The sequence below is a fragment of the Thalassophryne amazonica genome, chromosome 10 (assembly GCF_902500255.1).
Source record: "Thalassophryne amazonica chromosome 10, fThaAma1.1, whole genome shotgun sequence".
Classification (NCBI taxonomy): domain Eukaryota; kingdom Metazoa; phylum Chordata; class Actinopteri; order Batrachoidiformes; family Batrachoididae; genus Thalassophryne; species Thalassophryne amazonica.
Window position 1 is genome coordinate 90,397,286 of NC_047112.1, and position 16,189 is coordinate 90,413,474.

General features: G+C 43.2%; 1 protein-coding gene across 1 annotated transcript in view; it reads left to right on the top strand.

Annotated features, from left to right (window-relative positions):
• The window catches only part of aasdh (aminoadipate-semialdehyde dehydrogenase), a 29,112-nt gene extending 17,542 nt beyond the window's left edge, over nt 1-11,570 (top strand). Inside the window, exons 5-15 of the mRNA XM_034180488.1 lie at nt 366-607; nt 700-806; nt 892-1,064; nt 3,155-3,443; nt 3,527-3,642; nt 4,667-5,086; nt 5,128-5,413; nt 5,484-5,647; nt 10,534-10,659; nt 10,785-10,916; nt 10,991-11,570. Coding sequence (XP_034036379.1) covers nt 366-607; nt 700-806; nt 892-1,064; nt 3,155-3,443; nt 3,527-3,642; nt 4,667-5,086; nt 5,128-5,413; nt 5,484-5,647; nt 10,534-10,659; nt 10,785-10,916; nt 10,991-11,386 — 2,451 coding nt within the window. The 3' untranslated portion in view covers nt 11,387-11,570. The remainder of the gene's footprint in view (nt 1-365; nt 608-699; nt 807-891; nt 1,065-3,154; nt 3,444-3,526; nt 3,643-4,666; nt 5,087-5,127; nt 5,414-5,483; nt 5,648-10,533; nt 10,660-10,784; nt 10,917-10,990) is intronic.
• Nucleotides 11,571-16,189: the final 4,619 nt, after the last annotated feature.

A 16,189-nucleotide genomic window follows, 5' to 3' on the forward strand; every position in this document is an offset into this window, starting at 1 on the left:
TAAACTTCAGTCTGTGTACGATCACTCCCCAAAGTTTCAGTTATCTTGTTTGCTTTGCACAAAAATCATGTTCTTTCCAAATTATGTTCCAAATGGTATGATTTGTTGGCAAAATAGGCCTCCAGGCAAAAGGTCTTTTCCTTGGTTGACCAAGACATGTTGGGTAAGACAGTTGGAACAATAGTCTTCCCTAAATTTCAGGATTTTTAAAAATTTTTATGTGTTCTGTTTTCTGTAAAGATGGATTTGTGTTCAACTCTGATGTTGCTTTGTCACTCTTGTTTTCTTAGCAGGATTAACACATGAACTGATATATATATAGAAACAGTTTGATCTATCAATGTGATATCTTCCTGTTTCCAAAGGTCACGCCAACCCTGATCGGCCGCTTTGGGCACCATATCCTAAAAGAGGAGGTGCTGTCTTCCGGCTCCTCATTGCGTGTGTTGGCTCTGGGTGGAGAGGCATGTCCATCTCCCGCTCTGCTGAAGAGCTGGAGACACATAGCAAACAAAACACACATCTATAACATCTACGGTGTTACTGAAGTGTCCTGCTGGGCCTCTTGTTACAAAATCCCAGAGACCCTGCTGCAGGAGTGCAGCTCGTTAGTATCTCCAATACAGACTACTGATTCATCTGAACTGAAACTATTAAAAAAGAGCTTAATTAATTTTTTTCTGTTCATTTGACATGCAGTGTGCCGTCCCATGTGCCTCTGGGGACTCCTCTGATGGACACGGTGTTGGAAGTTAGAGATGAGCGTGGCTGTGTTGTTAAGGAGGGTCAAGGACAAATGTTCATAGGTGGGAAAGATTTCACTGATATGTACAAGAATGATAATCCCATTAAAGACAAAGTAATGTATGTAAGTCTTTGTGCACTATAAAGGCGGTTTGGACAGAGTGTGTCTCTTGGATGGTGAAGACACTGTGGTCCCGGGGACAATGCGAGCAACTGGAGACTGGGTGGATGTTAATGGTGGTCAGCTGTACTACCTAGGACGGAGAGACAGGCTGATTAAACGTCATGGAAAACAAGTGAACTTGGACAGCTTACAGCAAGTACAATGCTTTTGTGTTATTTTGGTTTGTAAAAACTCTGTAAATAAATGCAGCAGAAATGCACAGACTTCAGCTGTTTTGAAGGGGAAGTGGTCTGATACCAGTTACAACTCGTAACCCAGTTTCTTTGAAGGATAGGCCATAGATCAGTTATGGCCCAAAACTTTTTAAAGACTAAAATCAAGATCAAAGGTACTGGTACTCTTAACATGTGTCTTTGGTTTTGTGATTATATCTTTCATGGTCCTTCAGATAGCATGGTGAACAACAGATTGGTTTCCTCAAACCTGACCTTGTCCCACGTCTCAGGTCCATTCACGTCTGGGAGCATGCATTGGGTCCACATATTGCCACATCCACCACACCACGGAACTGATATGGGTGATGTTTGGCAACCACCCAAGCAGACAATCGGTCCATTCCGACAACTAAAAAAGTAGTCCTCTATGTACCACATCCAGGTGAAATGTGGGCATCCCGTTGGCCTTTTCCATTTATTGGGTTCCAGAATATTATCTGCCTGGATGGTTGCCATCAAGGACTAAAGGCAGTTCCGGAGTGTGGTGGATGCTGCGACACAGGGCACTAGCTCATGCTACCCAAACTCAACTGACATCAACACTGGGGCACCTGTGTACCGTCGTAGCATCTGTTATACTTGATGGTTCCTCACAATACAAGTAATATGACTCATCTGAGTCTCCCTAAGTATTATTTCATTTGACAAAAAGTCATTCCAGCAGCACCCAAGGATCTTCTGAAGCAGAGACATCCAGCTGTCACCCTAGGTTAGTGATTAATACCCAAGTATCAGAAAGAAAGAAAGACTCAAGGCACTCAGACTCTAAAGACTTGGACCTTTGACCTCCAGCAAAGGTATCGGCCAAGATGACACCCATGTTTCATCTGGCTGTGGCAGATAGATGGTTATTTTAGAGATGTGGTGATGGACTGATTGCCTGCTTGGGTGGTTACCATCCAGGACCCAAGTTAGTCCCATGGTGTCGTGAATGTGGCAAAGTGTGACACCAGCGCATGGTCCCAGACATGAAAAGTATTGACATTGCAAAACACCTTTGGTCCAGCAACCTCATGAGATCACAAGTTTTCCAAAACAATTTTCAATGTCATTAGTCAAAGTTCCTGGAGACATGAACGTCACTTATCTGATGAGATAAGTGAATCTGTCAACAAGTTTGTCACTTTCTCTGCATACAGATACACTTTTGATAACTGAGTCCAGAAAGTCATTCAAACCTGTATCTTATTCTTGATCCAGGACATTTGCAAACCGAGACACGCAGTTCTTCCCTCAGCTACAATCACTGTTTCCACTGATTCCACAAAGATCAAAAAACCATGGACAAAGTCTAGGTTGGTGAACCTTTCACCTCCAGCAAAGACACCCAAATTGCTGGTTTCCACAACCCTACCAACACCCAGTCCATCCAATCATTGAACAGTGTAGGAGCCAGAACACATCCCAGATATTTTGCCCCCGATCCGCACAACAGTCACAGTAGCTGTCTATAGGCTGGCTACTATTGACATCCAGTAAATAATTGGGCATCCCGCAAATTCTCAGGATCATTCCAGTCATTCTGAAATGAAGTGGATTAGCATTTTGCTCTGTGGGCCCCCGTGGCCAAGCAATCTGTTCAGCTTCACACAAGAAGGTAGCATAACGGGCGTAACTTGTAGTTTAGTAATCAATTTTCAATATTTATAGCTTACAAACATTAAGTATTTACTTATGTACATATGGAGCCCAAAACTGTCCTTTTGGGGTTTTTTATTTTATATTATTTACCAGCGATCTTGTCTTGATAATAATACTGTGCATTGACTTGTGAGATTGTTCGGACCACCTACTGTGTCCATCTTTTTCAGCAGAAAGAAGGCTGTATTCCTCAGCTGTATTTCAAGGAGCCTTCAAAATGACAGGGCCTAATTGCATCACTTTGCAGCTGACAAAGGCAGCCTTCGAAGGATACAGTCCTTGAATTGGGTGGGACACACCCATTGTCTCTAATTGTAGCATTGTGGTGTATAATGTTAACTTTGAGCTTGGCTCGTGTCTTATTCTTCAGGTCATACTGACTGTGCCTGAAGTAGACGCCTGTGCTGTTTGTCTGTACGAACGCTTCCGACTGCTCGCCTTTGTCGTGGCATCGACCTCTTCTGACCAAAAATCAGCTACCGCTTTAGCTGAGCATCATAAAGAAGCTGCATCTTCTGTTGAGCTTGACCTTGATGAGACAGACAGCGCAGACGGAGAGCTGAGGAGGCTGATTGTGAATCAGCTGTCTCAGCTGTTACCTTCTTACAGCATTCCGGACTCTCTGGTGCTGATCTCAGCCTTACCACTGTCTCGTCACGGTGAGCAGCGAGCGCATAGTGTCACTCACTCGTTTCTGTTTCACTCACCCACATGGCCGCTGACTCTTGTTCTTATCTAACAGGTAAAGTGGACATGGATGCTCTTATGAAAATATACCAAAGACGGAGACATTTGGAAAGTGATTCTTCACTTGGAGACGTCATTAACACGAAACAAACCATTCAGCGTTTGTGGCAGGTACAAACAGATTTGTATTATATACATATATATATATTAGGGGAAGGTATCGTAACTGCTAACTTTTAGTATTTGATAATTATTTGATCTCCATTTATAGCAAGTACAACTACTCTTCCTGGAGTCAACCCAACAGTATTTTCACTAGCCTTCAAAACACTGCACCACTATACATATAAAAATAATATAAACAGAGGTAGGGTTAGGGTTAGCCATATCAACCAGAAGCTTGTTAATTTCATCATAAAAATAATTATTTAAGTGATTGGCTATATTGGCTTTGTCATAAAATGACCCCGTTTCAAGAAATGATTGAGTAAATTTAGCATTTCTTCCTAACATAACAACAAATGCACGAAAAATAAATGAAATCCCAAACACGGTCATCGTCTTTATCAAAAGCAGTAAGCTGCAGTATTAGAAGCCACAGTTTATCTCTGTATTATATTTCTAAACACAGGAACGGCTCACCTGTGTTGCGCTTAACGCGACTGGTAAAATCTACACCTCATCCGTCGCGTTGAACTTCACCAGCGAAGAAAACCCTTGTCAGTTTTGTCTTTACGCAAAAATACAGCAGTAAGCGTCTTTTCACTTTAAAAAGGTCAAGATTTGTATGTACACACCGTCTTTAAAGCAGACACTAACTGTTGGTTTACACTACGGGAGCTCATCTCGACAGAACACCGGGCTGACTGTTGCAGACACACAACAGACAGGAACTAACATGTGTGACTTAGGGGTTTACAAACGTTTTTGACTGTTAGACTTTACTCACTTTACCAGCAAAAAAAAAAAAAAAAAAAAAAGTTAGCAGACTGAAAGTTAGCAGAACTAAATTTAGTGGTAGCTAATTGGTCCGCTGATGGTTTTCAAAGTTATCTTAAAGCTAATCTGCTAACAGAAAAGTTAGCTTAGCTGATTAGAGGATTAGAGGAACTGTGCCCACCAGTGTTTAATGTGACTGATAAGATCACCCCACGTTTCCGTTCCTCACTTTAACGTGTGCTCTTCCTGCTGACAGGAAACGTTAGGTCTTGCTGAACATGCAGCCGTTGAGGATGAATCCAGATTTCTGCTAAGTGGTGGAGACTCCCTGAAAGCTTTATGTCTTCATGAAGACATCCTGACTGTAGTAGGAGTGACCTCACCACAACTTTTGGAGATTATTCTTGACGGGACCTTCTCCGACATAGTGCACCATGTAGCTGCGGTGATACTGAAGCAGCCCCTGGAGATCAGGTCAGAATCTAACAAACGTCATGCTGAGGCTTCCTCGGCAGGGCTTACCAAGAGAGAACGCAAAGATTGGACAGCAACAGAGCAGCTGACAGAGGAGGAGGAAGATTCATTTCGAAGACGAGTTGTAAAGGTTCTAAGGAGAGCGGGCGAGATGATTGAAATGAACTTTCAAAATGCAGAGATGAGTAAAGCTCCCAGCCTGGTCCAGCTGAAGCTCTCAGAGGAACAGATTCCTGTGAAGAGAGCAGAAATCTTGGTTCTGACCAAAAAGAGTCCTGTGCTCTGGCACTCGGTCTGAGCTGGTCCTCAGACACAGGCAGATGTGTGGACGCCTCTCCAGTAATTTTAGTGCAAGGAGGAACAGATCTGAGGTCAGCTGGGGCCAGAACATCGGTGATCATCGGCTCCCACTCACACAGGGTGCAGGCTTTAGACCTGGACACCGGCAGCCTGCTGTGGGAGCGGGTTTTAGGGAACAGGATCGAATCTTCAGCTGCCGTGTCCGAGTGTGGGAGCCTCGTGGTCATAGGTCAGCATTCAGCAAATTATTTGTTTTCCTCTGTGTTTCTGATTATTCAATAGATTGTGGGTTTCCTCAGGCTGCTACGATGGCTGCGTCTATTTCCTCTGTGCTGCTTCAGGAGAGACACGGTGGAGTTTTAAGACTGGTGATGCCGTAAAGAGCTGTCCCACCGTAGACCCGCTTACAGGTCTGGTTATAGTGGGTTCACACGATGGGCATGTTTACTCCCTCAACCCAAAGGTGAGTGTGTATAATGCATATATTTACAGAACTGGTAGTTTGGTAAATTGCCACATGTACAACCCCTGGCAAAAATTATGGAATCACCGGCCTCGGAGGATGTTCATTCAGTTGTTTAATTTTGTAGAAAAAAGCAGATCACAGACATGACACAAAACTAAAGTCATTTCAAATGGCACCTTTCTGGCTTTAAGAAACACTATAAGAAATCAGGAAAAAAAAATTGTGGCAGTCAGTAACGGTTACTTTTTTAGACCAAGCAGAGGGAAAAAAAATATGGAATCACTCAATTCTGAGGAAAAAATTATGGAATCATGAAAAACAAAAGAACGCTCCAACGCATCACTAGTATTTTGTTGCCTGGCTTTTATAACAGCTTGCAGTCTCTGAGGCATGGACTTAATGAGTGACAAACAGTACTCTTCATCAATCTGGCTCCAACTTTCTCTGATTGCTGTTGCCAGATCAGCTTTGCAGGTTGGAGCCTTGTCATGGACCATTTTCTTCAACTTCCACCAAAGATTTTCAGTTGGATTAAGATCCGGACTATTTGCAGGCCATGACATTGACCCTATGTGTCTTTTTGCAAGGAATTTTTTCACAGTTTTTGCTCTATGGCAAGATGCATTATCATCTTGAAAATGATTTCATCATCCCCAAACATCCTTCCAATTGATGGGATAAGAAAAGTGTCCAAAATATCAACGTAAACTTGTACATTTATTGATGATGTAATGACAGCCATCTCCCCAGTGCCTTTACCTGACATGCAGCCCCATATCATCAATGACTGTGGAAATTTACATGTTCTCTTCAGGCAGTCATCTTTACAAATCTCATTGGAACAGCACCAAACAAAAGTTCCAGCATCATCACCTTGCCCAATCTAGATTTGAGATTCATCACTGAATATGACTTTCATCCAGTCATCCACAGTCCACAATTGCTTTTCCTTAGCCCATTGTAACCTTGTTTTTTTCTGTTTAGGTGTTAATGATGGCTTTCGTTTAGCTTTTCTGTATGTAAATCCCATTTCCTTTAGGCAGTTTCTTACAGTTCGGTCACAGACGTTGACTCCAGTTTCCTCCCATTTCCTCCCATTCATTCCTCATTTGTTTTGTTGTGCATTTTTGAGACATATTGCTTTAAGTTTTCTGTCTTGACACTTTGATGTCTTCCTTGGTCTACCAGTATGTTTGCCTTTACCAACCTTCCCATGTTGTTTGTATTTGGTCCAGAGTTTAGACACAACTGACTGTGAACAACATCTTTTGCAACATTGCGTGATGATTTACCCTCTTTTAAGAGTTTGATAATCCTCTCCTTTGTTTCAATTGAAATCTCTCGTGTTGGAGCCATGATTCATGTCAGTCCACTTGGTGCAACAGTTCTCCAAGGTGTGATCACTCCTTTTTAGATGCAGACTAATGAGCAGATCTGATTTGATGCAGGTGTTAGTTTTGGGGATGAAAATTTACAGGGTGAGTCCATAATTTTTTCCTCAGAATTGAGTGAGTCCATATTTTTTTTCCCTCTGCTTGGTCTAAAAAAGTAACCATTACTGACTGCCACAATTTTTTTTCCTGATTTCTTATAGTGTTTCTTAAAGCCAGAAAGTTGCCATTTGAAATGACTTTAGTTTTGTGTCATGTCTGTGATCTGCTTTTTTTCTACAAAATTAAACAACTGAATGAACATCCTCCGAGGCCGGTGATTCCATAATTTTTGCCAGGGGTTGTATATGCAGTCAATGTGTACCGTATTTCCCAGAGTATGTGTCACACCTGTCAAAAATGGTTCTTGAAGAGGAAAATATATATTTAAGTTGCACCAGAGTATCAATCGCATAATTTTTCTGTATGTTGAACTCACAAATAAATGTGCCTTAGACAATATTAGATGTCATTTGGCGCAGTTTGAAAAAAAATCATCAGATTCACATGGATTGCTGGCACACAGCAACAAAAAGATGTGAACAGTGGGTGTATACAGGAAGACCTCAGCTTGTGGTGTGTACCACAAGGACTGTTAAATGTAAATAACTAGAACGCCACGCTCATAGAGCGCAAACCTCTGCCAACACTAATTTCCAATTCCAAAAAATTTTACCTTGTAAAAAAATTTCAAGGTCAAAGTCCTGTTAGCAGTGGCTTTTCCTAAGCTAAATTAGATGTGATCAAATGTCAGGAGTATGTTTAGTTGATGCACTTGAATCAAAGTTTTGTGGTGCCTGCCAGGTTTTTATTTATTTATTTTTTTGGGGGGGGGGGTCAGCTTTTTTGGTTTCTGAATTCTTCAGATTTTCACAGAACATTGGTTATCTCTGCTATGCACAATTTGTCATTGCTGTTTGACACTCGGTTTTCGACTAATAACTGGAAGATAGACAAACTGGCATAAAATTTGGTGGTGTAGGAAAATCCATAACAGAAAAATGAGAGTGATTGAGGAACTTTTGATTGAGATATAATGCACAACAAATAGGCTTTTCGATATTAAATTCACATGTCCACAAAATCCATAATCCGGATCAGATGCAGATCAAACTGTGTCAGGTGATAGTGAGTGCCAGTCTGTACCTCACTTTAAAATATGAGAGTGATTGGGGCATGTTTGATTAAGATATACGAGGTCTGTTAGAAAAGTATCGGACCTTTTTATTTTTTCAAAAACTATATGGATTTGAATCACGTGCGATTACATCAGACAAGCTTGAACCCTCGTGGGCATGCGAGAGTTTTTTCACGCCTGCCGGTTACGTCATTCGCTTGTGGGCGGGCTTTGAGTGAGGAGTGGTCCACCCCTCCCGTCGGAATCTCTTTGTCTGAGAACTTCCTGAGAGACTGGCGCTTTGCTTGATCAAAATTTTTTCAAAAACCTGTGAGGCAGATCGAAGTGGACACTATTCGAGAAATTCAGCTGGTTTTCTGTGAAAATTTTAACGGCTGATGAGAGATTATGGACTGTTTCTGTCGCTTTAAGGACTGCCCACGGAGCGGGACGTCGCGACGCGCCCTGAGCCGCCGCTGTCTGCCTGTTTCGAGCTGAAAGCTTCCAAATTTAAGCCTCTGTTGACCCAGGACGTCGTGAGAGAACATAGAACTTTCAGAAGAGGTCGGGATCAGCAGTTTATCCGGACATTCCACTGTTAAAGGAGATTTTGTAATGAAAGACGTGCGGACAGATTGGCGCGTTGGCAGGCAGCTGGTGTGGCGCGCCGCCACAGGAAAAACACCTCCGTTGGAAGCCTTAAGGACAAGTTGGAACAACATTTCTCAGATACTCACTCAACTGAAAGCCATCAAAAGCCGCCTGGTTTTTACAAATGGTTATCAACACGGAGGTGTTTTTCCTGTGCCGCCGCACCGTGCCGGCTGCGTCCCGACGCGCGGCGTCTTTCATTAATAAAATCTCCTTTTAACGGTGGAATGTCAGCTGAATTTCTCAAATGGTGTCCACTTCGATCTGCCTCACAGGTTCTGAAAAAATTTTGATCAAGCAAAGCGTCAGTCTCTCCGGAAGAAGTCAGACAAAGGAATTCCGACGGGAGGGGTGGACCACTCCTCACTCAAAGCCAACCCACAGGCGAATGATGTAACTGACAGGCATGAAAAAACTCACGCATGCGCACGAGGGTTCAAGGTTGTCTGATGTAATCGCACGTGATTCAAATCCATATAGTTTTTGAAAAAAATAAAAAGGTACGTTAGTTTTATCACAGACCTCGTAAAGTAAAATATACATTAAATGGGGGTTTCAATATTAATTTTAAATGGCCACAAAATCTGTAATCTGGATCAGATCTGGATCAAACTTTGTCAGTCGATAAAGCATACTATCCTACATAATGCTTTCAAATATTAAAGAAATTTGATCTTTTTTGACAGAATTATGAATTTTTGAAAATCTATTCAGTGTTAAAGATAGGTATTTGTCGTGACTTTGCTCTTTGACCTATGATATAAAAATTCTGGGCTTCAGGCTGAACCGACAACCTTCCGCACTGAAACCAAGTGCACTAGCCCCTTTGGCCACCACCCCTACCAGGGTAAAGGCCTTCATAATTAATAATAATAAGTTGCACTTTTCTTTGAAATTAGTATCTGATTTGGGGAGGTGATGGTCTGGTGGTTAAGACGTTTGGCTTGAGACCAGAAGATCCTCGGTTCAAATCCCAGCCTGACTGGAAAATCACTAAGGGCCCTTGGGCAAGGCCTTTAATCCCCTATTGCTCCCGGTGTGTAGTGAGCGCTTTGTATGGCAGCACCCTGACATCGGGGTGAATGTGATGCATTATTGTAAAGCGCTTTGAGCATCTGATGCAGATGGAAAAGCGCTATATAAATGCCATCCATTTACCGTCCCTGCAGTCCATTTACCATTAGAGGTTTCCCTTCTGTGTGAACAGAGCCTTTAATGTTACTTAACTCAGTAAAACAGGAATTGTCTACTAATTTAAAAAAAAAATGCACTTAATAGATGAGTCTGATTATGATGAGTTTTAGATCTATGAAAAGGTAGATTACTTGGAGAAGAAGAAGACACTGCACAAGTCAAAGGACCTCCCAAAAATGTAAAAATATCATGACTTGTACTCCGGAAAGTACGGTATTTATTTTGTGCTACTTATTTTTTTATTGCATTCCTTGTACACAGTATTGTAAATACTCTAAATAAACCTCAGCTGTCGATCTACCTGTAGAGCAGGTAGATTGACGGCATAGGAGTTGGACTACCAGTATGTAAACTGGGGTTTGGTTCTTGATTTCAGCCAAACATGTTGACATCAGTAAAATCTGAACATCAGCTTTTGTGGATGTCAGCTGTTGTAGATTAAACTTGTTAACGTTGAAATAAATTAATCTTTTGTTGTTGTTGTTTTTCAGGATCAGCAGTGTGTTTGGAGGCGCCATTGTGGGGGCGGGGCTGTGTTTTCCTCCCCGTACCTACACCCCTCCCACAGACGGTTATACGTGGCGTCACTGGGAGGAAACCTGCTCTGTCTCAACCCAGTAAGTGAGGGGAAACGCTGCACCTGAGTAGTAGTGTTGTTGTTGTTGTTACTTTGCTCATGGAAGAATTATTTTTCAGTGGTGACACATTGTGCATGAGTGTGAAATATTGTTTCCTGCCCCAGGACAGTGGAGAGGTGTTGTGGTCTTACAGTGGTGAGGTTCCTTTTTTCTCATCACCAAACGGATGTTCTGGTCACGTTGTGATTGGTTCAGTGGACGGAAACATCTGCTGCTTTAGCTACACGGGCAAACCGGTGAGAGGTCCATCTGCTCCATTTCTCCACAGTTTAGGGCTTTAATTATTCACAAGTTTGACGTCTCTTTGCAGCTGTGGCAGTTTTTGACGAAAGGACCTGTCTTCTCATCACCATGTGTCACTCCAAACCAGCAGAGGGTTCTGTGTGGATCACATGATGGTTACTTATATTGTTTGAACTCCACCGACGGATCTTTGGTTTGGACTTTCCACACTTCCGGCAAAGTATACTCCAGTCCTTGTGTGTTCAGTGGATCGACTCTGGGCAGGAAGGGGATTCTTGTTGGCCTGGCCTCTACAGATGGAACAATCTGGATCCTGGATGGGCAAGATGGAAAACTACTGGGCTCGACCACTCTCCCTGGAGAGCTGTTTTCATCACCAGTAGTGTGGGAGCACTCCCTTGTGATTGGGTGCCGAAATGACTATGTGTATTGTTTAAAGATGACAATGAAGGAGAAGACATAGCGGTATTTGGTGCATTTTTGGAAAATATGCTTTGTCTGTGTAGAGAGAGTCACTGGAGACATGATTTTATTTAAAGATAAATTTCTATTTCTATTTTTTTCATTTATATAGCGGCACATCACAACAAGGTTGTCTCAAGGCGCTTCACACAAGTAAGGTCTAAACTTACCAACCCCCAGAGCAACAGTGGTAAGGAAAAACTCCCTCTGAGGAAGAAACCTCAAGCAGACCAGACTCAAAAGGGTGACCCTCTGCTTCGGCCATGCTACAAACACAAATTACAAAACAATTCACAAAACGAACACACAGGAAATGTTGCCAGTGCACAGGACGGTTTCTGGAACAGATACCACACCATCTCTGGATGGAGCCGCACCTCAAACAGAGAGAAGAAAAACAGCAGAATCAAGCATCAGAAAGACAAATACAGTGTAATTTGTCAGCATTAAGCAACAAGAAAAACAGAAGAAATACTAAGGTGATTGCAGGCCAGTAGTCCTAAGCTTCACAAAAAGACCCAGAATTTAGATCAAGTTGAGGCCGCGGCCCACTCCGTTTCCTAAAAAAATTAATTAAAAGAGTAAAAAGGATAGAAACATATTATGCCAGTATGCTAGCCATACGAAAGAGAAAATAAGTGCGTCTTAAGTCTGGACTTGTAAGTCTCTACAGAATCTGACTGTTTTTATTTAAACCTTTTTTATTCAACCTTTGTATTTTTTTGCAAAAAAAAAAAAATAATAATAATAATAATAACTTGTCCAAAACTGTCACACTCTATAAGGGATTTTTTTAAGAGAATTAATGTTAAAGAATCCCTTTACTTTTGTACAGTTTATTTTATTTTCTAGCTCTTTCTATTAACTTTGTTTAAAGTTTGTTAATATATCTTTTTAAATAAAGTTTTGAAAACAAAAACATTGTTGGAGAGGCAAAAAACTGAGTAAAACCACCTGAAAAATATTTAGAACCACAAATAAACTTGATTCTTGGTTTGTTGATTTTATTTTGTGATGCACGTGAACGCACATCCAAAACACATAAAAGCCGTGGTGGATCAGGAAAACTTGTACCAATAATAGAAATGGAATGATCTGCACTGCGACAGCGCTACCATACATAAAAGCTTTATTCAAAAATACGTGGCGTTTCGGGAAACTGCCCTTCCTGAAAAGTGAAAATATAACACATATCTTTAAGTTTTAAAGTAATACGCTATTTGATTGCTATTTGATTGCTATTTTTTGCTCTGTTGTTGTTTCACTTTGTAAAAATGTCAGAGTTGACGTTAATGTCGATAAACTGCCCAGATTAATTTGGTTTATAAATCAAACCATAAGTCAATAAGGCATATGTACACTGGTAGTGTTAATTTAACACTGGTGATTTTACTGTATATATATATATATATATATATATATATATATATATATATATATATATATATATATATATATATATATATATATATATATATATATAATTTTCTTTTTCTGTCACAGCTTGAGCCCCTGAGAGTTCAGATGACTGAGTGCACTGCAGGGACTCAAAAATTCAACCTGTCGCAAAGTGCCAAAAAATCAATATGTGTGGTTTCACCACTTACTCAGACAAAGAAGTAATGCATCAGATTTTCCTGTCTGTGTACATTTTTTTTTTTTTTTTTTTTTTTTTTTTTGAGAGAGAGAGAGAGGGGCTTCCTGGCAATGAAATGGTGTTGCTGAAATGGTTTTTATCAGGAGGCACTCAATAAGGACTGAGTCCAGTGTTTACTCTGTACAGGTCCGAACAAGCTGTAATACAGCGCCTCACACTGAGCATCTCTCTGTCAGACGGAAAGAAAACAAACAGCCACCATATATTTTCTTTGCTTCACAGTCATTGGAAGGAAAAAACAAATAAAAAAAGTGGGTTTACAGTGTGACCTTTTGGGCAGAAGAGTAGTTTGCTCGAAACGTCACATTTTCATTTCTAAAGCTTTTTACATGGGAGGGCTGTGGAAGTGCGGATCTTTCTGTTTTTGATTAAATTTATGCGTACCAGAAATTTTGAACATTTCAAAAATTTTCTTTTCACACTGGTACGCAGCCACACACAGTTTACGACAAGTTTACTCGTTGGCACGCAAGATTGCATGCCACTGCGGAGTCATATTCATGCAAGTGTCAAGGTGCCTTAATAAATTGAGCCTTGTTCTCACACACACACACACACACTCATCTTTAACCGCTTACCCAAGATCAGGTCTTGGGGGGCTGGACCCTATCCCAGCAGGGTAAACCCAGGTCAGCATGCCAGTCTGTCGCAGGGCCACATACGTATAGACAAACACATTCACACTAAAGGTTTCCAATTCACCTAACTTGCATGTTGTTGGAAGAGGGAGGAAGCCGGAGCACCGGAGGGAACCCACGCAAACACGGAGAGAACATGCAAACTCCACACAGAAAGGTCACAGGTGGGAATTGATCCCATGACCTTCTTACTGCGAGGGAACAGTGCTAACCACTAAGCCACGTGCTGCCCAAGCCTTTATCAGTTCATTTATTTATTTATTTATTTTTACTCGATACAATCATAAATTTTTTGATTGTCCTCTGCAAGGTTCCCAACCACCACCACCCCAAACCAACGTTTGAAAAACTCACTCATCTTCAGACAAATCTGGATCCATCTTTTAGGTGATTCTGTGTGGGCTGAGGGTTTTTTTTTTTCGTGTGTTTGGACTTTGTTTTGCATGATATTAGCATGTTTTTAAAGAGCAGAGCTGAGGAATAAGGCTGATTGTGTTGGGGAAAGTGTAGTGACACGGACCCACAACAGGGGGCGCAAATGAATGGTCAATAGATTAGCCAAAAGGTAACAATGTTGTGAATGTGCACAACGACTATACAGACAATCTCAGAATATGATAGCAGTCAATACACAAAGGTGACGTGTGGGCAGGCTCGAGGATAGAAGACGTCTGTCCTGAGAAGAGCCGGAACCACACGATTTCCGCCGCCACCGAACCTGGTGAATACTGGAGCCGCCAAGTCCCGAATTCCCAGGTGATCACCGTCCCCGACTGTCGGATCTGGTACCGCTGGCGAGGAGCACAAACAGTGAGATGTGGGTGTGTGCACACCCAGTAACAAAAACAGAAGGTGGGAAGTCACCTCCACCTCTAATCACACTCGTGCAGCTCCTGTTAACCACTTATCTGGTTGGAGTGTGAAGCGAAGCCGTCGCTGATCACACCAAACGCCAATCCCACAGATAAGGAAACACTTACAGAAAAACAGCTGCAAAGAAGTTCAGACTGTTTGTCAGTGTTGTCACTTTAGCAGAGAATTACCTTCACAGGTAGATGATATCTCGGCAATGAGGTGGAGATGACGTCCGGTCTTTATGGAGTGAGATGATGTAGAGTAGATGGGTGACAGCTGTCAAGAGATAATGAGTGACAGCTGTCACCCCCGGTTGTGTCCGTGGCGGCAGCGCCCTCTCATGCCTGAAGCCCGCACTTCAGGCAGGGCGCCCTCTGGTGGTGGGCCAGCAGTACCTCCTCTTCTAGCGGCCCACACAACAGATTGTGTGCCTTTTGGTTGCTCCAATTTTTCTTCTGCATCACCACAGTGAGTCTGGTGTGGCTCCACATGCTGATCTGACATGTTTTACACCAGATGCAACTCCAGATGTACATGGAGACTGGAGAACATGTCCTCTTCAGCCAGAGACCTTCTGTTTGGGTGATAAGTAGACACTACTTGTTCCCCCCTTCTGCTGGGGAAGGTGTTAATATTCCAAGAAAAAAAATCCTCAGATTTTCCGAAATTAAAGTTAAAAAGTTGCAAGGAATTATTTGGTGATTCTCTTAGGTTAAAGCAGTAAATTTGCAGGGCGCCCTCTGGTGGTGGGCCAGCAGTACCTCCTCTTCTGGCGGCCCACACAACAGGACCCCCCCCCCCAACGGGCGCCTCCTGGCGCCCGACCAGGCTTGTCCGGGTGACGGCGGTAGAAATCGGCCAGGAGGGCCGGATCCAGGATGAAGCTCCTCCTCACCCAGGAGCGTTCTTCGGGTCCATACCCCTCCCAGTCCACCAAATGCTGGAACCCCCGGCCCATCCGACGGACGTCCAGGAGCCGGCGCACCGTCCAAGCCGGCTCCCCGTCGATGATCCGGGCAGGAGGCGGTGCCGGTCCGGGAGCACAGAGGGGTGAGGTGTGGTGAGGCTTGATCCTGGAAACATGAAAGACTGGGTGGGTCTGCAGTGAAGCCGGGAGTTGGAGCTTCACTGCGGCAGGACTGAGGATTTTGAGGATTCTGTATGGTCCAATGTACCTGTCCTTGAGTTTCGGGGAGTCCACCTGGAGGGGGATGTCCTTCGTGGATAGCCACACCTCCTGCCCGGGCTGGGAAGCAGGGGCCGGGGATCGCCGGCGGTCCGCATGGGTCTTCGCCCTCGTCCGGGCCTTCAACAAGGCAGAACGGGCGGAGCGCCACACCCGACGGCACTTCCGCAGGTGGGCCTGGACCGAGGGCACACCGACCTCTCCCTCCACCACGGGAAACAATGGGGGCTGATACCCCAAACACACCTCAAACGGGGAGAGGCCGGTGGCAGAGGACACCTGGCTGTTATGCGCATACTCGATCCAGGCCAGATGTTCACTCCAGGCCGTCGGGTGTGCGGACGTCGCACAGCGCAGGGCTTGCTCCAATTCCTGATTGGCCCGTTCTGCCTGTCCATTGGTCTGCGGGTGATACCCGGACGAGAGGCTCACAGTGGCCCCCAGTTCCCAGCAGAAGCTCCTCCAGAC